The sequence below is a fragment of the Labeo rohita genome, chromosome 22 (genome assembly GCF_022985175.1).
Source record: "Labeo rohita strain BAU-BD-2019 chromosome 22, IGBB_LRoh.1.0, whole genome shotgun sequence".
Taxonomy (NCBI): domain Eukaryota; kingdom Metazoa; phylum Chordata; class Actinopteri; order Cypriniformes; family Cyprinidae; genus Labeo; species Labeo rohita.
Window position 1 is genome coordinate 36,540,692 of NC_066890.1, and position 26,093 is coordinate 36,566,784.

The 26,093-nt window shown below is 35.3% G+C and overlaps 1 protein-coding gene and 1 long non-coding RNA gene across 2 annotated transcripts in view; one reads left to right on the forward strand and one right to left on the reverse strand.

Annotated features, from left to right (window-relative positions):
* Positions 1–6,389: 6,389 nt before the first annotated feature.
* The window catches only part of tmem163b (transmembrane protein 163b), a 46,585-nt gene continuing 26,881 nt past the window's right edge, over positions 6,390–26,093 (forward strand). The window contains exons 1-4 of the mRNA XM_051094360.1: positions 6,390–6,770; positions 8,212–8,331; positions 24,155–24,198; positions 24,302–24,393. Of these exons, the coding sequence (XP_050950317.1) occupies positions 6,599–6,770; positions 8,212–8,331; positions 24,155–24,198; positions 24,302–24,393 (428 nt within the window). The 5' untranslated portion in view covers positions 6,390–6,598. The remainder of the gene's footprint in view (positions 6,771–8,211; positions 8,332–24,154; positions 24,199–24,301; positions 24,394–26,093) is intronic.
* On the reverse strand, positions 11,116–24,769 carry LOC127153335 (uncharacterized). Its single transcript, XR_007825258.1, has 3 exons — positions 24,711–24,769; positions 22,263–22,468; positions 11,116–11,296 (listed from the first exon to the last, which is right to left on the reverse strand). It is a non-coding gene; the product is annotated as an uncharacterized LOC127153335 (long non-coding RNA).

Consider the following 26,093-nt stretch of genomic DNA (forward strand, 5'->3'; position numbering starts at 1 on the left):
TCACCGTGACGTCACCGAGAACGAGCACGAGCGCGGCAGCGACGCGAGACGGGCGGAGGCGGAACTGCTCTGCGTAGATGCGCATGTGACATCTTGAGCCTAATATTCAGTAAACAGAATAAAGACGTAAAATGAATAAATGAACGAATGATTGAACGAACAAGAATATGAACGAAAACGAAATAACAAGAATAACAACGGGCAGTAAACGGTAAAACGGTTTGCACCAAACCAGTGTGATTTTAATTAAGATAACACGTGAAAATATAATAAGACACGCCAGTTTGCAATATCAAGCAGCTGTTTTGTAGCTGGACGCGGATGGAACCAGAAATCAATCCCATAAAATTTACAAATGGCCGCGCCCGCTCTTACGTGAAGAAAAAGGTGGATACTAAACATAAAACACTAGTACAAAATGTCTGCAAAATGTCCTTCAAAACAGATATATATATATTATAAACTATAAACTACATTTCCAGTTGTGTTTTGCCGCGTAAATGCAGTTATGTGTATGAATGGCAGGAAGGTTATTTAATGTGTTTTATGTTTATGTTATGTAATTACATTATTGTAGCTTTTCAATTAATTTATTCAGGTTTAATTAAAAAAAAAACACACACAAAAAAAACTGTTTTGTGACTATTAGAGGTTTAGACTGGTGCAATTTTAGAAAATTCATATTTTACTTGTAGTTTTAATATTTTAATGTTAAAAATATTACTTATATTATGTGTGCATGTAATTTGTATGTATGTATGTATACATACGCATGTATGTATATATATATGTGTGTGTATATTAATATATTACATGTTTGTGTGTGTGTATGTATATATATATATATACATACACACATGTAATATATTAATATACATATTTATATAATGCATTATATATATATTACACATTTATATATGTACATATAAATATTTATGTAATAATTATGTATTATAATGTAATCATTTATCATATTTTTACATTTTATATATTGTTTAATTTATTATTTAATTATATAGTTTAGTATAGTTTATTCAGGTTTAATTAAAAAAAAATACTGTTTTGTGACTATAAGAGGTTTAGACTGGTGTAATTTTAGAAAATTCATATTTTACTTATAGTTTTAATATTTTAATGTTAAAAATATTACTTATATTATGTGTGCATGTAATTTGTATGTATATATATATATATATATATATATATATACAGGGGTTGGACAATGAAACTGAAACACTGGCCAATATAGTGTTGAAGGTTTCATGGCTATATTTATGCATCCTGGTGGCCAGTCTTTACTGATCGCACATTCCACCAATAAGAGCAGAGTGTGAAGGTTGACTTTGTGCACCCAATAGCTCAAACATTGTACCCTGAAGGTGGTGCCGTGTATTAGGATGATAATGCACCAATACACACAGCAAGACTGGTGACAAGAATGATTTGATGAACATGGAAGTAAAGTTAAACATCTCCCATGGCCTGCACAGTCACCAGATCTGAATATTATTGAGCCACTTTGGGGTGTTTTGGAGGAGCGAGTCAGGAAATGTTTTCATACACCAACATCACATAGCGACCTGGCCACTGTTCTGCGAAAGGAATGGCTCAAAATCCTTCTGGCTACTGTGCAGGACTTGTATTTGTCATTCCCAAGATGAAATAATGCTGTATTGGCTGCAAAAGGAGGCCAAACGGCATACTAATTGTGGTCTAAACCCAGGTGTTTCAGTTTCACTGTCCAACCCCTGTATATATGTATATTAATATATTACATGTTTGTGTGTGTGTATATATATATATATACATACACACATGTAATATATTAATATACATATTTATATAATGCATTATATATATATATTACACATTTATATATGTACATATAAATATTTATGTAATAATTATGTATTATAATGTAATCATTTATCATATTTTTAAATTTTATATATTGTTTAATTTATTATTTAATTATATAGTTATATACAATTGCAATATACATGTAATAAATTAAAAAAAATAATATTGTTCTGTATAGAATAAAATATAATAATATTGTAACGAAGCGGAGATGAGACGAGGATCTATGTGCAGGAGTTTATTGAACATCCAAGGAAAACAACAAATAAACCAGAACGGGGAACACTGAGAAACCAGGCAAGAACGGGGAGCAACCATCACAGACATTAAACAACTGACAAAATACAGGGGAAAGACAAGGACTATTTATACACAGGGTGAGGTAATGATCTAATTGGTAACCGGGGTAACTGATGAGGGAGTAGGTGTGGTTCAATGAAGATCCATGGCAACAAACAAGGGAACAGAGGTACAGAGAAGCAGGGAACAATAAGACACAAAAACTACAAAATAAAAGTCCTTAAACACGAATACAGAAGACAAAGACCAGGCACATGACATAACCCCCCCTCAAAAGAGTGGCTTCCAGACGCTCCAAACAGAAATACCAGTCCAGGAAGGGGGAGGAGCTCAGGCAGAACTGGGGAAGGGATGGAGGGCCAGGTCCATGTAAGGGGAGATAAACAAGGGACTGAAGCAGAGCAAGAGGCCAGGGTGGAGTCGGCCAGATGGGAGGAGCTGAGGACCACCAGATCATGAGAGAAGACCTCCACGGCGGAGCAGGCGGTACCCAGCAGGGCGGAGCAGGAGGCTCAGGAGCCCTCCAGGGCGGAGCCGGAGGCAGAGCAGGTGGCACTAGAGCCCTCCAGGGTGGAGCCGGAGGCAGAGCAGGCGGCGCTAGAGCCCTCCAGGGCGGAGCCGGAGGCAGAACAGGTGGCACTAGAGCCCTCCAGGGCGGAGCCGGAGGCAGAACAGACGGCGCTACAGCCCTCCAGGTCGGAGCCGGAGGCAGAGCCAGCGACACTAGAGCCCCCAAGGGCAGAGCCGGAGGCACAACAGCCCTCCCAGGCGGAACAGGAGGCGGAACAGGAGGCGGAGCAGGAGGCGGAGCAGGAGGCGCAGCAGCCCTGCGGGCGGAACAGGAATCTGCATCACGCTCTGGGACCTGGGGAGAGCAGGGACAGAGGAGGCAGACAGAATAGAGGGAGAAGGCGCAGCAGCCCTCCAGGGCGGAACAGGAGGCGGAGCAACCCTCCGGGCGGAACAGGAGGCGGAGCAGCCCTCCGGGCGGAACAGGAGGCGGAGCAGCCCTCCGGGCGGAACAGGAGGCGGAGCAGCCCTCCGGGCGGAACAGGAGGCGGAGCAGCCCTCCGGGGGCGGAACAGGAGGCGGAGCAGCCCTCCGGGCGGAACAGGAGGCTGCGTCATCGACTGGGACCTGGGGAGAACAGTGACAGAGGATGTAGACAGGGAAAAGGGAGAAGCAGAGAGTTTGGTGGTTAACGCCCCCTCCGTAAGAGGTTCTACGGCTGGCGCCGACACCTCTGGAGGCATTGGCGCAGCTTCTCCGACGGGGAAGGCCTCTGGAGCAGACTTGAGACCAGACGGGGCCTCTGGGGCAGACTTGAGACCAGACGAGAGCTCTGGTGCAGGCTTGTGATCAGACGAGAGCTCAGAGGCTGACCTGTGAACAGGCGTGACCTCAGGAGCACAGTGTGTAGCCCACACACACCACATGGCCACTGCCATTAAGGGAAGAGCAGCAGCGATAACGTCACTTGGCTTGTGAAGATCTGCTGTAACGTGGCTTGACTCGGGAACAACATGGCTTGACTCGGGAACAACATGGCTTGACTCGGGAACAACATGGCTTGACTCGGGAACAACATTGACTTGGCTTGACTCGTGGGGAACAGCTGCTGTAGCTTGACTCGGCCCTGTAGCTTGACTTGAATCAGGGGTAGCTGCCGCAACAAGAGGGAGCGCCATCTTAGCTGTCCGTACAGCCATTAGGGGTGAGTCCAACACGTGGGTCATCATGTGGCGTGACTTGGAGACAGCGACCATCTTGTGGACTGGCTTTGGCGTGGCGGCCATCTTTGCGACAGGCTCTGGCGTGGCGGCCATCTTTGCGACAGGCTCTGGCGTGGCGGCCATCTTTGCGACAGGCTCTGGCGTGGCGGCCATCTTTGCGACTGGCTCTGGCGTGGCGGCCATCTTTGCGACAGGCTCTGGCGTGGCGGCCATCTTTGCGACAGGCTCTGGCGTGGCGGCCATCTTTGCGACAGGCTCTGGCGTGGCGGCCATCTTTGCGACAGGCTCTGGCGTGGCGGCCATCTTTGCGACAGGCTCTGGCGTGGCGGCCATCTTTGCGACAGGCTCTGGCGTGGCGGCCATCTTTGCGACAGGCTCTGGCGTGGCGGCCATCTTTGCGACAGGCTCTGGCGTGGCGGCCATCTTTGCGACAGGCTCTGGCGTGGCGGCCATCTTTGCGACAGGCTCTGGCGTGGCGGCCATCTTTGCGACTGGCTCTGGGCTGGCGGCCATCTTGCAAGGAGACTCAGGAGTGGCGACCATGCTGTGAATTATCCTTTCTACTTCCTTAACAGAAAAAGGGGATTCACAGAACAGCAAAACAAAGTCTATATACTGTGACAGGGTCCAGCTGGGGTCCTCATCCGGTAAGTTTAAACTAACCTCTGGATCGAGTCCACTCCAGAAACAGTCCTTTATTTTGGTGTCATCTCCAGGCACTAGCTGGCTGTAATAAAGGAACTCCTCCACATAATATTCGATCGGTCGGCCGTTTTGAAAAATTGAGCAAAGAGTGCTCAGAGGGTCGCGATAAACTCCTGCTAGATCCATAGTTGGTCAGTTGTTCTGTAACGAAGCGGAGATGAGACGAGGATCTATGTGCAGGAGTTTATTGAACATCCAAGGAAAACAACAAATAAACCAGAACGGGGAACACTGAGAAACCAGGCAAGAACGGGGAGCAACCATCACAGACATTAAACAACTGACAAAATACAGGGGAAAGACAAGGACTATTTATACACAGGGTGAGGTAATGATCTAATTGGTAACCGGGGTAACTGATGAGGGAGTAGGTGTGGTTCAATGAAGATCCATGGCAACAAACAAGGGAACAGAGGTACAGAGAAGCAGGGAACAATAAGACACAAAAACTACAAAATAAAAGTCCTTAAACACGAATACAGAAGACAAAGACCAGGCACATGACAAATATATTTACAAAATGTGATAAAATGTATGTATGTATGTATATATATATATATAGTATTATATTATATTATAGTATTAAATATATGTGTGTGCATATATATATATATATGAAATATAATGTTAGATATTTGTCATGTATCATATATTATATAATAATTTATATAATTTTTTACATTTTATATATTATTTAATTATATAATTAGTTATATATAATTGTATTACATGTAACTGTAACATATATATACATTTTATTAATTTAAAAAAATACATAATTCTAGATAGAATACAATTATTTTATTAATGTAATACATAATAATGCATATAGTATTTAATGTTTTTTTACATTTATATTTTATAGAAATATAATAATAAAATATATGTACATATTTATTTTAATGTATCATTATATAATTTATATTTTATATATTTTAAAATATATGATAATATAGTTTTGTAATATTTATAATACACGTAATAATATTTTTTATTTTATAACTTATAGTATTTATGTCTTATGAAGCCATGTGCATATTGTTGTGGCTGTCTTTGTTTTTTTGTGTTTTTTTCACAAATACAAAAAAAAATAGTTAATTTGCTTTCCATTAAAAAAAAAATCATCATCTATCAATATAATACATTTCTCTGAAACAACCATGCTACATTATTATTTTATTGTTCATATTATTAATAATATCACCAAAGCTATTTTCCCTTTACCTTTTTAAAATTATTTTTCAACATTTTTCATTTCACAAGACCTAGTTTCCAGCAAATAACTGCAGTAGCGACTTTGTCACACAAGATGTCGCTAATTTCACTTCTCCACCACTTAATTGATTTGTAATTACGTTTAGATTCAAAATACACGCATACAACCTTCAGTCTGTCTATCTATCTATCTATCTATCTATCTATCTATCTATCTATCTATCTATCTATCTATCTATCTATCTGTCTATCTATCTATCTATCTATCTATCTATCTATCTATCTATCTGTCATACCAAGCAAAAAGCACCTTAAAGATTTAAAAATAGATGAACTGATAATAATAGATTAAAAAAAAAAAAAAACTGAAACATAAATATTGCTTAAAAATGTTCCTTCCTTTTTCCGTTTCAGAAGTAGTTTATTCAAATAGGATAAGGGGTTCCTGAAGCAGTTCAAGTGTGAAATGCAAAATCTGTTTAATATGAACAGATGGCTTGTTTGGTCACACCACGTCAGCAGAGCTCACAGATGGGTCTTCCATATTTACACTATTTTTAGTTAACAATAAATATCGTTTTCGAAATTTCTGGAAGAGCAGCAAGTTTGTTTGTAAAGCGCAATTCGCACGTGTGTGTTTTTAATTAGCGCGTGTGTGCGGCCGCGCGCGCGCTCGCGTGAGTGATGCGCTGAGCGCTCTCCAGCAGTGCGCGTCTCCTCCGCTCGCGTCCAGGTGTCACATTCCTCGGATGCTTCTGATCATTTGAACCCGGGACCGAATCACCATGACGGACCCCTCCTCTGCTGCTGACCCCACGGCTGGTCCGGTAGACCCCGGTCCCGCTTCCGTTCCGGATCCAGCGGTGTTGGATTCAGCATCGACTCCTGCAAACGGACACCATCCGAACCAAGCAGACATGGAGCAGCAGATGAAAATAGGAGAGCCGGAGGACAACGGTACGACTTTGGGGTTAAATACTTTTGATAAGAGACTTTATGAGCTTATTTGGGTGCAAAAATACATATAAAACGAAGCCCGGGGCAAGTTGTCACGTTTACTCCAGTGATTATTTCTCAGGTTGGGTTTATTTATGAAAGTCAGTTTTTGTAAAGACACAAAAAATAAAGCCTTGACTACAAAATATATAAATAAAATAATATATATATAATATAAAATGTCTTTAAACGCATTATAGTCTATTTAACATCAAAACGAAATGACAATAAATTAAAAATAAGTAAATAAAAATATATTGTTACAGAATTTTGATAGTTTTTATTAAAATAAATGAAAAAAATATTCACCAAAAATATACAAGTTAATACTAAAATATATAAAACTCTTGTTTTGGCGAGGAGAAAGTGTAATTCATTTGTTGTTTGAAGTTAAAACACATTAAATGCATGTGACAACTTGCCCCAGCCTTATTCTTATAATGCAGATTCATTCATTGTATAGTTGGTTCTTTTCTGAATGAATTCTAGTGTGATTCTATTGAGCACAACAGCTACAACTGAACAAGATTCACAAAAATTATACCAATTTATGCCTGAACTGGACTTTTTAGTCAAAAACAAAAAGTTGCTGAGATTAATGCTTTTTTAAAGATAAAATGCTACCTAAAGTATATTTTTAAAAGCAACATGTATGTATTTAAATGTATTATAGACTATTTAATGATGAAATGAAATTATGGAAAAAATAAAAATAAAAAGATAAAAATATTTTATTACAGAATTTTGATTTTGTTTTGGCGAGGAGAAAGAGTAATTAATTTATTGTTCGAAGTTAAAACATATTAAATGTATGTGACAACTTGCCCCAGCCTTATATATATATATATATATATATATATATATGTGTGTGTGTGTGTGTGTGTGTGTGTGTGTGTATTTAAATGTATTACAGACTATTAAATGTTGAAACTAAACTACAAAAAAATTAAAAATAAATAAATAAAAATATTTTGTTACAGAATTGTTATTATTTTTGTTAAAATAAATGAAAACAATATTCCGCAAAAATATAAAAGTTAATATTAAAAATACATAAAACTCTTGTTTTGGCGAGCAGAAAGTGTAATTAATTTATTGTTTGAAGTTAAAACATATTAAATGCATGTGACAACTTGCCCCGGTCTTATGCTTACAATGCAGATTCATTCATTGTATAGTTGGTTCTTTTCTGAATGAATTCTAGTGTGATTCTATTGAGCACAACAGCTACAACTGAACAAGATTCAGTTGTCAAAACCTCATAGTTTTTAGTGACAACTTGCCCCGGTGGGTTTTTATGGATTTATTTGTTTATATCCTATTGGGTTCCTCTGAGACACATGTAGGATGTGTTTAGCTGAGATAACCAGACGTAAGCTAACCGAGCGATGTCCCTCAGCAGGTCTTCTGGAGAGCAGCATGCGGCTGAAACCCCACGAGGCTCAGAGTTACAGAAAAAAGGCATTATGGGTATCGTGGGTCTCCATTGGGATAACGACGATCTTAGCCATCGCTGCGTTCAGTGAGTATCCGGACCCTCGTCTCTAGAGCATCACAGGCCCCTTGATGATCTGTACTGTGTGATGTCATATCCTGTTTTGAAGATGAGGTCCTAAGTTGATGTGGCTTTATTCATTCGGGACTTGCAGTTTTAAAGAACGTATTCAGTTGTTTTTGTAGCAGCAGTTTGGTTTTTACCTTACAGATTAAAGTGGGATGTACAATCATTTATATATGTATGTATACATGCACATTTAATATATTGATAGAAATATTTGGTCACACTTTATTTTAAGGTTCAATTCTCAAACCATTAACTATGACTTTTGCCTCAAAATCCTTCTAATTTGCTACTTATTAATAGTTAGTAAGGTAGTTATTAAGTTTAGGTACTAGGTAGGATTACAGATGTAGAATATGGTCATGCAGAATAAGTGCTTTGTAAGTGCTTATAAACTGCTAATATGTTAATAATAAGTATACTAATAAGCAACTAATTAATAGTGAGAATTGTTCCCTATACTAAAGTGTTACCACATTAAATTACGCTATATATTCTATACAACAAAGTTATATATTGATTTTATGTATCTATATTTAATCATTTACATTATTTTTATATTTCATTTATAATTAGTTATATGTAATTTATTACTACAGGTAATTCCAAAATATATATTACAAATAATTAAAAAATATATAATTCTATATAAAACAGAATTCTATATATTAATGTAATATAATATATTATTATTATATAAGAATATAACATACTAATGCATTTAATATTTATTTGTATTTTTACAAAATGTATATTTTATATGAAAATAATAATAAAATATAATAATATATTATATACTTATTTAATGTATCATTATATAGTCATTTATATTATTTTTTATATTTTAGAAATAATTTAATTATATAATTAGTTATATGTAAACTAATACAATTGCAAAATATATATTATAAAGTAATTAATAAAAATATAATTCTACATAGAATATAATTCTATATATGAATGTAATTCAATAATAATAATAATAATTATTATTATTATATCATATAATAATGCATTTAATATTTAATTGTATTATTACTAAACGTATACTATATATAAAAATATTAATAAAATATAATCATTATATAATCATTTATATATTTTTTATTTTTTAGATATTATTTAACTATAATTAGTTATATGTAAATTACATACAATTAGATACATGTAATTGCAAAATATATATGTAATTAATTTGACAAATTTATAATTCTATATACAATTCTAAATATTAAAGAAATAAAACAGTAATATAAAAATATGATATAAAATAATAATACAGTGCAATAACGCATATAATATTTAATGGTATTTTACAGAATTTATATTAGATATGAAAATAATAACAAAATATAATAATACATTTATATATTTATTTTATGTATCATTATATAATCATTTATAATATATTTCATCCTAGAGTAGGATGTAGAATAATATATTAATATAAATATTTATATAATACATATTTGTTTTATTTATCATTATATGATCATTTATATTATTTTTATATTTTATATATTATTACGTAATTATTTCTGTTATTTTTTCTTAATACATGTAATTGCAAAATATATGTAATTAAAAATATATATAATTCTATATAGAATAGAATTCTGTATATTAATGTAATATATAATAATGGACATAATATTTAACGTTTGTACAACATATATAAATATAATAATAAAACATAATACTATATTTACATGTTTATGTATCATTATATAATTATAATCATTCATATTTTAAATATATATATATATATATATATATAAACAAAATGTATCATTTTAATATATAAAATATAATATATAATATAATTATATATTTATGTGCCATTATTGAATACTTTAGAAAATATTTTGTATATTATTTAATCATGTAATGAATTATTATTATTAAAATATAGCTACTATTTGTATTTAATTGATTGATTGATTTTTTTACATAATAGAGGCCAAGACAGTATATATATATATACAATTTTTTTCCGAGTTAAACAGAGCCAACAGCTGTGTGTAGTTTGGTTCAGTGCCATGAGCTTGATACACAAGATCAGGTTTGACTAGTTTCTTCATGGCTGTTCTGGAAGATTACTTTAATAATCATCTCTGAAAGAAGGGACACTGAATAAACACGGGAACATCATAAACCAAATACATTTATAGCACACTTCATGCACACCTACAAACACAGAATATCCTCAGAGGTACAAAACCAGGAGACTCTAAAGAAAAGTGATAATATAATGCAAATAAAGGAAACAGAATGTACTTAAGTGTTTTTTTAACCTACTGTGGAGAACATTTAATGTTCTCACTAGCATACTATCCTTACTATTTCTGTACTAGTATACTGTGAATTTTCAGTATGCATGCAATACCTGGATCACAGTTGCTGTTTTTCTAGAATACTGTATCCCAAAATGCAGTGAACTCATCCTGACCTCACATTTCCAAAAAGATCTGAGGGACATTTTGCATTTTTAATCTGCATTATGCCTCAAAAGCTTTTGATAGAGCTTAACTTGAACCCCAAATATTCCCTTAAATCTTTAAGCCGGGATACTCAAGTTGGCCTTATACTGTTGTTTTCTCAGCACAAAGCATGCTTAATCATTTTGTAGACTGGTTCCAGGCCATGTGGCTTAATGTTGGAGCAGCTAACAGAAGCACTGGATTTGATGTATGTTTTTGAGGGAATGGTTTCTTGCTCGGTGCTCCGTCCCTCGGGATGGAAATGACTCACCTTACACTTCCAGAGTTGGACGGGGACTCGGGGACTCACGTTGCCAGGCTGTGAAGATTTGGTCACATAGCAACTCCAGAGCAACGACGCCTGAAAGATGTTGTCATTTTGTCGTCTCTCGCTATCAGTAATGGCGGCGTTTTGGCGTCAAAGGAAATGAAATGATTGCAGACAGCTGGTAGAGGCAAAAGACAGAGATAGAGCTAATTGTTTTGGTAAATTAACCTGTGAGAAACACAATAAAAATCCCAGAACACCATATTGATGTGCTAACCTTTTACTAACTTTAGCATTAGCATAACAACACCCTAGCTTTACAGCAAAATGGTTTATTTACATTTACATAAATAGAAATATATATACAGATTTAAGTTGAAATTATTATATTATGTAACAGGATTATAGAAGCGATACAAGAGATATGGTTTAGTGTTAGATTTTAGCATTATAATATAAAAATACTTGACAGAAATCTTCTCCAGTACACTCCTTTCCTGTTTCTGTTTAAGTAACGTTTGAGAACAAACTTTGAAGATGGCTTGAAAAAGCCTAGCCTGAAAGTTGTACAAGCAGTTGTAAAAGCTTGAAGTTTGAAAGTGGCCGAACCGTTCTCTTTGCTTAACCGTTCCGTTATAAACAGAAGGCGATGACAGGTATCACGCTACCGACAAATGCTGAGGGGATATGCATGCCAACGGAGACGGACACAGAAAGCAAAACCTTTCTAAAAAATACCACATGTATTTACAGTATTATTGCATGAGCTATGAATGCAGCGTAGCTGTTTACTTGGCTGTTTGATCAAATGGCGTGCTTTCGCTCAGCACACACACTCTATTAGCACGTTTCGGCACGGTTAGAATTCCGGGCCGAGAACGGTTTGTAATCGTGCCATGCCATACCAGGCTCAGGTGGAAACACAACTGGAACCGTACTTGACCGTTCTAAGAACCGTTCGGCCCGACAGTGGAAAAGCGGCTATGGTGTTTTTAGGGTACTTGGAACGGTTGCTAGGGTGTTGCTAGTGTGATTTAACATGTTGCTAACATGAATGAAAAAATCAGCTAAAAAACAGCTAAAATCAGCTGATTTCACTGCTGATGATGGTTATCCAGTCTGGTCTTAGCTTGTCATAGTTGGTCAGCAGGCTGGTTTTAGAGGGGTTTTGGCCATTTTCTTAGGTGGTCAGGCTGGAATACCACCTGAAACAACCAACTGAGAGACCAGCTAAAACCAGCTACTTCCAGCTTAAACCAGCTAAGACCACCCAACCAGTTTAGGCTGGTTTTAGCTGTTTATTTTTCAGCAGGGTTAGTAAAAAAAGAAACAGCTAAAACCAGACTAAGCTGGTTGTCTAGTCTTAGCTGGTTGATTTAGCTGGTAACCAACTAAAACCAGCTAAGACCGGCCAACCAGTTTAGGCTGGTTTTAGCTGTTTTTTTTTTTTAGCAGGGTTAGTAAAAAAAGAAACAGCTAAAACCAGCTAAAACCAGACTAAGCTTGTTGTCTTTAGCTGGCTGATTTAGCAAAAAAAAAAAAAAAAAGCTGTTAACCAACTAAAACCAGCTAAGACCACCCAACCAGTTTAGGCTGGTTTTAGCTGTTTATTTTTCAGCAGGGTTAGTAAAAAAAGAAACAGCTAAAACCAGACTAAGCTGGTTGTCTAGTCTTAGATTGATTTTCTAGTCAGAAAAACAAAAAACAAATAAATAATAAAAAAAAACAGTTAACAACCAGCTAAACCAGCTGATTCAGTAAAAAAAAAAACAGCTGACAACCAGCCTAAGGTGAAGCTAAGGTGAAGCTAAGGTGATTTAGCAAAAAAAAAAACAAAAAAAAAAACAACAACTGTTAACCAGGTAAATCTAGCTACTTCCAGCTTAAACTAGCTAAGACCCGCCAACCAGTTTGGGCTGGTTTTAGCATTTTTTTCAGCAGGGTTAGTAAAAAAAAAAAATAGACAGCTAAAACCAGACTAAGCTGGTTGTCTAATCTTAGCTGATTAATTTTGCAAAAAAAAAAAAAAAAAGCTAAACCAGCCGATTCAGTAAAAACAGCTGAAAACCAGCTTAAAAAAGCTAAAATCCACCTAAAACCAGCTTTACTAAAAAAAAAACAGCTAAAACCAGCCTAAGATGGTTGTCTAGTTAATTTAGCAAAAATAAACAATAAAACAACAACAAAATTTTTAACCAGCTAAAACCAGCTGATTCAGTGAACAAAAACTGATTTAGTAAACAATCTAAAACCAGCTGATTTAGGAATAAACATCTTAAAACCAGCCTAAGATGGTTGTCTAGTTTTACCTGGTTTAAGCTGAAAGTAGGCAATTTAAGCTTGCTTGGTTTTTTAGCAGGTCTCCAAGTTTAATTAGCTGAGAGCTACGACCAGCCAAAGACTGGCCAAAACCACTTTAAATCCAGCATGGGAGACAAGCCAAAGCATCCAGCCAGCTAGGCTGGTTTTTCTTTTTTTTATAGGTTAGTAGGGAGTTGTTAAGCTTTGCTAAAGCTTAAATTCACCATAAGTCTCACTGTACAAAAGTATTCACCCCCTCAATGAAAGTCTACGGGATTTTTGGTGGTTTTGATAGTCTGCTTTACAAAAACCGTAAGTCGAATCAGTTAGAAAAGACTTATTACAACAAGTCAGACCAGTCTGAAGGTCTGACCTGAGACTGGTGGTTGTAGCTTTAAATGTCCAGGAGGAGAAACTGACTAAATGTTGGCTCAGAAGAAAAAGAAGCAGCTTAAATAGTAGATCAGTTGGCTTTCTCAAGCTTTTGATTAATGTTTATCAAGGGAAACCTTGATATGATATAATGTTTAATGCACTTCATGTTGAATTTTCATCAATATGGTACAAGATTATCCTAATTAAATCAATGTGATAAATGAGTAATCTAAAAGTAATCTTCAGCAGTCTTAAAGTGTGTAATGAAATGGGTTACATTACTAACGATTTTTGTCATGTAATTTGGAAGTCCATCCCAAGTCTCTTTGATATTCTGCTCTCTAGAAATGACTCTTAACCCTCTTTAATGTAAGCCTGTGTGATTTTTTCACTCATTAGAAGTACATTAGCGTATAAATATGCACTAAAAGCCATAAATATCCCATCTCAACTTGCACAGTCTTTAAGAGCATCAGCGTTATGTTTGGGTGGCGTGCATTTGGGTCAGTATGGGTTTTGAAAAGATCAAATGTATATTTGCCAGCTGGATTATGGTTTTAACCGAATTATCCTCGAATCGGTTCAGATAAAGCGTCTGATCAGGCGATCCGAGTCTCGCTATCTTCCCTGAAGCGCATGTGAAGTGTAAGCGGGACGGCTCGTTTTTCATTAACGGGTGCGCTACTCCTGTCAGCCTGCAGGGACCGAACGGGTGTGTGCGGCGAGGGTTCGTGTACGTTTTAGAGGCGTTTGGAAACCGATGAAGGCAGAAAGAAGGAAGGACGGAAGAAAGGAGGAGAAGAAGAGAAATGGTCTAATATATGCCAGACTGTGAGAGCTGAATTCCCAGATGTCTCACTGCTTCCAGCGCAGCCAATTAACACGCTCTCAGCGACAGAGTGTCTTCTGCTTCACACAAATGCGCAAATGCGCTCGCATACCTCAAACCTAATAAGCGCGTCCAGAAATTTCTCCGTTGCGGGTTAAATAAGCCCTATTTTACTGGCGAAACGACTTAAATGTCAGAATTAACTGACTTCAGACGGAAGAAAACTAAATTAGTATGTGTGTGCGTGTGGAAATTTTTCTCGCGCTAGGCACAGAATGTAAATATCACACTGGCGAGGAGAGGTCACAGATAGAGGAGGGGTAGTTCGCTCTCATATTAATGCATTCAGCACTACCAGGCTGTAAAAGCCAGCATGCCAACTCCCATAGAGCCCCGGGTCTAAAAATAAAAGATGGAAGACAGATAGAGAGAGGGAGAAGAGAGGTGGAGGGTGCTTTGCCCTCTCTGCACCTCCTCTGGTTTTTTAAAACATCAACACAGTGAGTCAAGTAAACGGCTTTGTGAAAACAGCTAGATGAAAAGCTAAAAAAAAGTCGGCGTCTCATGGATTTCAGTTGGTAAACAGACAAATATCTAGTGGAATGGAATATCTAAATGTGTTAGCTTTAAAAAACTTGCTTTTCACACAGAACGCCATGTTGCCGTCAAATAAAACAGTTGCACTGTCCACTTGCTTCTGTAAACAAAAGCTGGTGAGCTTGCCCCACCTCTGTGGTCTTCTGATTGGTCCACTGTTTTGTAACGGTGTAATTATTTTAAGGGAAACCCAGGGTATTAAGACTTGTATGGCTTAATATAACATAAATGTCAGCTCTTACTGAAATATATAAGACAAAATCCATAAAAGAATTAGGTAATTTAAAAAACGCACATCATTTTAAGCATATTTTGGACTGTGGGGGGCGTGATTGTTTCTATTATGTCAAACGGTTGCACTCCGTGAGCTACTGGCATTACCTGTTGCTATTTTTACCACATCACAATTTGGAAAATAAAATACTGATGCGATAACCACAGCTACTGAAAGAGCCTATAGGTGGCGATGGATATAGGCATAGGCTTAAACCAAATGCCATAGCGTTGATTTTTAAACGCCCCCGGATATCGAGTGAAATCCACGAGAAACTCCTTCAGTGGATGTGGTGTCATGCCAGGATGGCATCTAACGTTTCTTGTCTCTGCCGTTTGCTACTAAAAGCTACTAAAAGCATCAGGGCTAAAGTGGAGAGAACAAAGACGCAAGTCTTTCGTAACTTTTTTGTTTGTCCACAGGCATCTTCCCTTTCTTATCTCCTCTTCTTATCGCAAGGAAAGCCAAAGACTTGGATCGCTTTTCTTGTTGCCCTTCGACTGAAAATTACAATCAAAAGTTGGACAATGAGGCGTCGTATCGGTATTTTATTTTCCGAGTTGCTTATTCTGAGTTGGTTTACGGTAAAAATAGCAACAGGTAGCAGCAGTAGCTCACAGAGTGCGACCATTTCACATCATTGAAAATAATGGCGCCCCCCATAGTCCAAAATATGCATAAAACGATGTGCATTTTTAAATAACGCACATCTTTCATGGGTTTTCTACTACATATTTCAGTAAGAAGCATAATTTACGTTATATTAGGCCATACAAGTCTTAATACCCGGAGGTCCCTTTAACTTGAAACGGCATCTTAAAAACGTGGCGCTCATGTACGAGAGAGTCATACACATCCGTCTAGTGCATCTTCCCATTCTTTTCTCCTCTTCTTATTGCTTAGGAAAGCAGTGAAGACTTACATCGCTTCTCTTGTTGCCCTTTAACTGAAAATTACAATCAAAAGCCGGACAATGAGGCGTCGTATCAGTATTTTATTTTGCGAGTTGCTTATTCTTGCGGTAAAATACCAACAGGTAGCGGCAGTAGCTCACCGAGTGCGACCATTTCACGTAATCGAAAATAATGGCGCCCCCCCATAGTCCAGAATATGCATAAAATGATGTGCATTTTAAAATAACGCACATCTTACGTGGGTTTTCATGATGACCATTTCACGTCATCGAAAATAACTGCACCCCCCATAGTCCAAAATATGCATCATTTATTAGCCAAAAGTTTGCCATTAGTTTTAGCATTAGTGTTAGTTTCAGTTGGATTAGCTTTTGTAATATTTTGAAACATGAAAACTCAAAACGAAAGAATTTGTATTTGTACATTAACAATGTAATCAGTGTTCTATTTATTAAAGCCAAGTATAAATCTCATCAAGTTAATGTTTTTAAGGGGAGACACTGCAGGCAAAAATACTGTTTTTTCATGGACCTGTCAAATTTAAGATTTGGGGCTTTTTGGTGTTTCATAAAGTGTTTTTTCAGACTAGTGGAAAGAAATGTTAAGTGTTTCTTTTATAGCACTTAATCTATTTGTGTCAATACATTTCAATTACAATACATATATTTAAAGGCCGTTTTCCCAAAATGAGCTTTTTCTTCTACACTGAGCCATAAATCTTAACTTCAGTAACACTTACACACAATGAACTTTACATTTTTATTTAGGGATTTGTTCATATATAATTAGCTTGATTATATACATTTTATTCCCCCCAAAATTGTGAAAAATATATTGTTTTCTGTCTGTTCTAAGTATTTTCTGAATTATGGAATGACAAAGATACCCAAAATCCCCTCTGCAAAAACATTTAACTCTAATATGTCAAAAAAATAAAACAAGAATTTTGAAACTGACTTCATCCAGTGTTTAGATTTTTAGAAATGTACACAAATTAGCGCATATTTCTTTAAATAATGCCTCATTTGCATATTTCAACCTAACATTTTAGAAAACTTGTAATACAAAAATGTTTGCAATTATCAATGTAATCAATCAACTGGGTAAGTAAGGCCATAACTATTAGTTTTTTTTTTAACCCTATTCACTATTTCCTATTTCAAAAATAACTCAAGGCAGTAACAATTTAAACAATATATATTTTTTGCGAACTTATGTTTAGCTATTCTTATTATTAGTTTTAAACTGTTTTTAAATAGTTTTAAACGTTTAACTATTTTTTAATTTTTTTGCATCATTTATCAAAGCTCGGAAAACACTGGTTAGACACGGAGATTTACTTTAAATTTCACCAAGCTGATTACTGACTAAAAACTCCCACAGATCATGTTTTCATGCCATTTTAAGTCTAATTTTGATGTAACAAAGTCATTATATTCAAATGTGTGAGTTGTTTACTTTCTAAATTAGTCGTCCCATTAACACCATTATATTGTTTATTCAGACTGATTCGCAAATGCGAAATGTGCACAAACACAAGAGGCGGGATTTATCGCATTAACCAATCACAGCTAAACATAACCAGTCATATCCAATCATATCACGATGGAGCCACTGCCTTTCCCCCATTCATTTTCAATTACCCCCCACCAAACCCATCGGATGCTTTAGGGAGGTTGTTAAAACTCAATGGGCTCAGGGGAGGTGAGAGAGACGCGGACTCCCGCTATAACTTTACCTGATGGTGTCTCTGTTGGACAATGTTTCTTTAGAAAAACAAATGATTTATACAGTTTTTAATATTATGTTTTGTTTTATTTTAGTACTATGAATTTTTTTTCTCATCTCAATATTTTGAGGAGGCACAGCCTCCCTTGCTTCCTCTGAGGAAACGCCCTTGATATAATCTAGTAATTTAGTATTAGTTTAGGTAGTTTTAGTAGCATCATAACAACCACACTGACCAAGCAAAAGTCTTTAATGCGACTCCAGACTTGTCAGAAGATTGTTGAAAACGTCCTGTAAGTGATAACAACATGCAAATTTATTCACCAGCTCTGACACAGAAACTAGATCACATTCCCTGTTTTGGTTTGTGTGTGAAGATGCTTATGTGTGTGTGTGAGGCAAAAAGACAGACTGAGCGGAAGACAGGTTTTTCAGAGCAGCTGTTGTGTTGGATTTCAACATTCTGCAACTCGCCGTCTCTAAAGATTCTGCCCTATTTTCACAGAAGAAACGCCTAGAAGAAAGTAGAAAGTGCCGTTACACGCAGCAAACCATGAACATCTATTTTAATCAACATCTATTTGTCCTGCTGATCCGTGAGACTAGCAAAGACGCTTCTCTAAGCAGTCAAGGACAAGATTTTCAATGAGTTTATACATCATACACCACTGATACATCTGAGAATAACTGTCACAAAACGGTCCTTGCCGCATAGCAGCAGCATGTTCGTTCACTGTGTGATACAAAAAACAAACTGCTTCCTCAAAATCGCTCGTAATACAAAAACAAAATAGATATCATGTATTTTTAAACATCCATATCATGGAAGAATGGGTGTTTGTCAGTTTGAGCTATTTATGCTTAAATGTAAAATACAAAAAACACTAAATCAAAGTTGGGATATATTTTTTTACAATACTGTATGAATTACGCAAATTTTCTATTATGTTCTCCTAACATTCATAACCTGCAAGAATGGGTCTTTGTAAAGTTTTTTTGAGCTATATATGGTTAAACGTGATTTGTTAAACACAAAAGTAAATGCAAAATCAATGTTGCGATATTTTTCATTTGCGCACTGTTATGCAAATTTTCTCATTTCTTCTCAAAATCAAACATTCACAACCTAATGGTATGTGTATGAGCTTTTTTTAACCACATATGCTCAAATGTGATTTGTAAAATACAAAAAACACAAAATCAATGTTGCGATTTTTTTTTATAATACTGTTTCAGTTTTGCAAATTTTCTCTTATGTTCTCGTAACATTCATAACCAGCAAGATGGATGTTTGTCAGGTTATTTGAGCTCTATATGCTTAAATGTGACTTTTAAAATACGAAAGTAAATGCAAAATCACTGTTGCGATATTTTTCATTTGCGCACTGTATGAGTTACGTAAATTTTCGATATGTTACAATAACGATGTTATCGTAAAACATTCATAACCTGCAAGAATCAGTTTGCCAGATTTTTTGAGCTATATAAGCTTAAATGTGATTTGCAAAATACTAAATAAATGAAAAATCAATGTTGTTATATTTTTAATTTGCGCACTGTATGAGTTACGCAAATTTTCGATGTTACCATAACGCTGTTATCGTAACATTCATAACCTGCAAGAATCAGGGTTTGTCAAGTTATTTGAGCTATATATGTTTACATGTGATTTGCAAAATACTAAATAAATGAAAAATCAATGTTGTTATATTTTTCATTTGCGCACTGTATGAGTTACGCAAATTTTCAATATGTTACGATAACACTATGTTCTTGTAACATTCAAAACCTGCAAGAATCAGTGTTTGCCAGGTTTTTTTTTTAGCTATATAAGCTTAAATGTGATTCGCAAAATGTAAAATAAATGAAAAATCAATGTTGTTACATTTTTCATTTGCGCACTCTATGAGTTACACAAATTTTCGATATGTTATGATAACGCTATGATATCGTAACATTCATAACCTGCATAAATCAGTGTTTGTCAGGTTATTTGAGCTATATATGCTTAAATGTGATTTTTAAAATCCAAAAGTAAACTCAAAATCACTGTTGTGATATTTTTAATTTGCGCACTGTATGAGTTACGTAAATTTTTGATATGTTACGACAACGTTATGTTTGCCAGGTTTTTGGACCTATATAAGCTTAAATGTGATTTGCAAAATACTAAATAAATGAAAAATCAATGAGTATGAGTTATGCAAATTGTCACGTATGTTCTCGTAACATTCATAACCTAAATTTCATTTGTAAAACACAAAGGTTAACACAAAATCATTTTTTTGACAATTTTTGTTTAGAGTACTGTATGAGTTAAACAAATTTTCTCCTATTTTTTTTAAATCATACATTCATAACCTACTGGAATGTGTATCAGCTTTTTTTGAACAACATTTTCTCAAATGCTGATTTGTAAAATACGAATTTTTTTCAACACTGTACGAGTTATGCAAACGTTCTCATATGTTCTTGTAACATTCATAACCTGCAGGAATGAGTCTTTGTCAGGTTTTTTGAGCTATATAAGCTTAAACGTGATTTGTAAGATACAAAAGTAAATGCAAAATCAATTTTGGGATATTTTTTGTTAGAGTACTGTATGAGTTATGCAAATATTATCATATGTTCTCATAAATCCAACATTCATAATCTACTGGAATATTTATGAGTTTTTTTTTAAGTCACATATGCTCAAATGCTGATTTGTAAAATACAAACAACACAAAATCAATATTGCAATTTTTTACAATACTGTACAAATCACACCAAATTTCTCATGTCAAATAAAGGCAATGTTAAAAACGTTTTACAATAATTTCGCAATTTATCAGGACAATAATTTAACTAAATAAATTAATCAGTAAATTTAACTGATAATTTAATAAATTACATTTAGAGACCGCCCGGCAAACACATCTGAAGAAACAGCTTAAAGATTAATTTTACTTAAGTAAAACTGCTTAAGCTAGCAGCAGTTACCGATAGTGTTTTGCCCAATATGGTGTTCTGTAATGTGCCTTAAATTCAAAGTCCATTCAAAGCATTTTGTTAGTCATTTTTACATCAATGGCAGACTGAAGCTGAATTACCCACAGTAATCCTTCATATACATGATGTATCATTGTGATCCTACAATATCCTGCGGTTTATGAGCTTTATAATTTTTATGATCGCCTCTGGCCGCAGTATCAGCACTCCTTGTAGAAGCTGCTGACTTCACATGAATATCAGCATAAATATGACTTCCTAATGAGCAGGGAATGGTTTTAGCTTTCTCCATAAATTCTTGCCTGTTACCCAAGATGCACTGCTTGTGGTACAACTAAACCTCCCGCAGTTTGATGTAAGATTAAGATGTAGATGTTGTTCCCGAGACCATGCGTGTAGCTTTTTTGAGTGGAAACTTCTAGTGTGTCTGATGGAATTCTGTAGGACAATGAATGGCTGCACAGATCATGGATGTTTTATTGACTGTCAATGTGTTTCTTGAGTTTGATCCCTCGAGGATCTGAAAATGGCTGGCGCAAGATGTCTAAAACAGAATGGATTTCACTAAAAGGAACGGAGATTATATTTAGAAACTGCTAAATCTTTAATCTAATGCCGCAGCAGCTCCGTTATTCATTTTTAACGTGTTCCTAAGGAACAGAGAGTGTGTGTGTTTGTTTTTGAGTAATGACTTCTGCCATTCGAATGTGTGTGCAAACTTTAGCTAAAGACTGACGCTGGTGTATTTGAGCATAATTATTATAGACTTCCTGCAAGGCTGACATTACGACACCATCTTAATTTAGTCATCCCAACTAATGATTATTGGTTCCCAATTCATGGTTACAAAAAATAGAACCTAAAGAGAAGATTCTTGGAATCAGTTTCTCAAAAAAAATGTAAACTAAATGGAATTGGTTCCTCGAAAAGTAACCAAACAAGAATCATCCATTCCGTGTTTGCTGGGGTAGTTCTACACAAAACAGAGAAAAATAGAATGAAAAAAGAACGTTGATAGAATGTTTGTATTATATCGTAGCACTATTAGTTGCCATACTGTATTGCGCTGTACTGTACAATCAACGGCACACATAAAATAGATGCACAAACTGTCCTGAAATGCAGATCTGGGTACCTTTGAGAGTTTGGCTGACCCTGTAGAGGTGGATGAGATATCTCGGATCGCTCATCCAGTCTCAGTATAGAGGACTCAGGTGCATTAGAGGTCAATATAAGGTCGATAACTGGACACGAGCCACGCTGCCGTTTGAGAAGCTCAGATCCACACCGTGTGCTGACATCACAGTGTGAAGAGATGAAACCTGATCCAGGCCACTTTAGCTGTTGGAAATCATTCAAACACACAGTTTTACAGCAGGGGAATGCATAACGTTTAGATATATATCTGAGACAAACACTTATCAAGATCAATATTAACAATATATTGCCTGAACGCTGGAATGGATTCTGACTGGATACAGGCTGTGAAATGTAAAGAGGAATTCAAAGTCACATTCATTCATAACGTTTCCATTGCCGGTACAACTTCAGATGTTAAATAGATTATCTGTTTGTCTGACTTTATTCTTTTTAAATTGTAAAATATATGTATGTATGTATTTATGTATTTATTTTTATTTATTTATTTAAAATTAAATAAAATATTTCAAAAATTAACTAATGGATATTTTAATTGTACAATTTATAATAGTATTTATCTATTTTAAATAAAATATTAAAAAAATTACCGGATATTAAATGGACTATTATTATGTACAAAATATTTCAAATTTAAAGTTTGCCTGTATTTGTTTGTTCAAATAAACAATATTTAAAAAATTAAACATGTCACATTTAAAGTTTGTCCAATTAATGAGCTCTTTTAAATGTATTTATTTATTTATTTAAAAACAATATTCAAATTTTTTTTAACTTTACATTTAAAGTTTTTTCAACTTATGAACTATCTTTTTCATATATTTATTTGTTATTTTTGAATAGTTTTTTATATTATTTATTTATTTTAAATAAAATATTTTAAATAACTAATGGATTTTAATTGTAAAAACATTGATTTATTTATACAGAAATACTTAATAAACACTTCTTCTTATTTAAAGTTTGCCTGTATTTGTTTGTTTGTTTAAAAAAAAATGTAAAAATTAAACGTCACATTTCAAGTTTGTTTAACAATTGAGCTATATTTTTAATTAATTAATTAAAAACAATATTTAAAAAAATTAAACACTTTACTGTACATTTAAAGTTTTTCCAACTTACAAATTCTCATATGTATTTATTTGTTATTTTATTTAAATATCTGTAATGTGTTTAAGTATTTATAAATGTGTTTATTTAAATATGTTAATATGTAAAGATTATTAATTTGTTATTTATTTATTTATCACAATTATAGTTTGTCCAACTAATTAACTGTTTTTTATGGTTAAATGTATGTATTTATTTAAAATAAAAATAATTGAAGCATTTTAAGTTGAAATCTCTTTATTCTTTCAAATTAAATATTTGTACATAATTTCTTTCTTATCTCTATTTATTTGTATATATTTGTATGTATTTATTTAAAACAATACTTAAAATAATTTTTACGTTTGTGTTTTTAAATGTGTTTTAAAGATTATTGATCTATTTATTTATTTAAAATAAAAACAGAATTTTAAGGTGAAATCTCACGTATTTATGTTATTTTTTACATAAAAATATTTTTGTTTTTAACCATGTTTATTTAAATGTGCTAATGTGTTTTAAAGATTATTTATTTATTTATTTAAAAACAACTAAAGCATTTTAAAGTGAAATCTCTTGTGTATTTATTTTTTTAATAAAAATATTTTTTATATATTTGTGTTTTTAAATACATTTATTTAAATGTGCTATTTATTTATCACAATTAAAGTTTGTCCAATTAATTAGCTGTTTTTTTATGGTTAAATGTGTGTATTTATTTAAATACATTTTAAGAGAATAATTTTCAGTTAAACTAACTTTTCCTCATTTCTTTTGCAGCTGTTTCTATAATGCGGCATAGTGCATCAGCATTTGGGTTTGCTGTAAGTATGACGTGCAAACACTTCATATAATTAACTGGTCATTATTTAACACTCCTAAAAGCTGTAATGCTTCACTTAATCACTGTTGTTCATTCGTTCGCAGTTTGACGCCACTCTGGACGTCCTGTCCTCCATGATCGTGCTTTGGCGATACAGTAACGCAGCGGCCGTCCATTCAGCACACAGAGAATACATGTGAGTACACGTGATCTGTCCTCCATTAAAGCAAACATGTGGGACGCTGTATAGTTTGTGCTCTGCGGGGATTCTGGGTAGTTTTAGTAGCCAATTAGACGTTGTTTCTGAGCAACAAGAAGAGCAGAAGGTCAGTATGATCTTTCAAGGTAATGATGTAGCGATTTTGACATGTTCCCTAGCTGAAGGACAACATCAGTGGGCGTTTTTTGTGGTCAAACGAGACGCGCAAATAATTATCCAACCAAACCGTGGTCATTAAAATGAGCGTGTTTTCAGATGCGCTGTATCTTTAACAGAAAATTAGCATTATTTACCTCAGCAGGTTAAAGCAGGTTAATGTTTCCTAAAGACCACCAGCTTTGATGGATGGAGGCCAGGCAGACAGGCTCTCCTGTCCCACAGGAAGTGGCCCCGCTCTGGGTTTCATGTCTAAAGAGGGTCCTTTGACAGTCTCTCTCTGTGTTCTGCGTCCCTTATCGGCTGAAGGACAGAATAGAGATGCCAAAAGGGCGGGAAGGCTTTGTGAACGGAAAGAAAGAAGAGGAAGCAGAGAAAGAGGACAGAGGACAAAGGCAGAAGTGTGTACCAGCCGACTAGACAGTACAGTACAGACACACATGTAATGGATCCGTGCAGGTCTCTGGGGGAATCTGCTGGGATGTGAATCGCCGTGGAGACAGATTACATCATAACACAGGCTGCATTAGTGAGATGACATATCTACTAGACTCCAGACTCATAAACAGTTAAACTGTTTGAGAAAAATGACATAATATAGAAGTTTTTAAAGAAACATTGAGTGTAAAAATCAGTATGATGCTATGCAAGACTTCTTTAGATGGTTGTCAGTCTGTGCTGAGTTATAAAGTGGTTATGTGGTTACTAAGGTGTTCTGACTGGTTGCTAGGGCGTTGCTAGGTAGATGTTAGTGTGTTCTGCATGGTTTCTAGGGCATTGCTACAGTAGATTATTGCAAGGCTGTTCTGGGTGGTTGCTATGGTGTTCTGAGTGGTTGTTAGGATGTTGCTATTATGTTCCAAGTGGTTTCTAGGGCCTTGCTACAGTAGGTCGTTGCTAAGGTGTTTTGAGTGGTTGCTAGGCTGATGCTATTATGTTCTGCATGGTTTCTAGGGCATTGCTACAGTTGGTTGTTATGGTGTTCTGGGTGGTTTCTAGGGCATTGCTACAGTGGGTTGTTGCTAGGGTGTTCTAAATGGTTGCTAGGGTTATGCTATTGTGTTCTTCATGGTTTCTAGGGCATTGCTACAGTAGGCTGTTGCTAGGGTGTTGTGGGTGGTTGCTAGGGTGATGCAATTATGTTCTGAGTGGTTTCTAGGGCATTGCTACAGCGGGTTGTTGCTAGGGTGTTTTAAATGGTTCCTGGGGTGATGCCATTGTGTTCTGCATGGTTTCTAGGGCATTGCTACAGTAGGTTGCTGCTAGGATATTCTGGGTGGTTGCTAGGATGTTCTGAGTGGTTGCTAGGGTAATAGTATTATGTTTCAAGTGGTTTCTAGAGCATTGCTACAGTAGATTGTTGCTAGAGTGTTCTAAAGGGTTGCTAGGGTTATGCTATTATGTTCCAAGTGGTTTCCTGAGTGGTTGCTAGGATGATGTTATTATGTTCTGCATGGTTAGGTTGTTGCCAGGGTGTTCTGAGTGATTGCTAGGGTAATGGTATTATGTTTCAAGTGGTT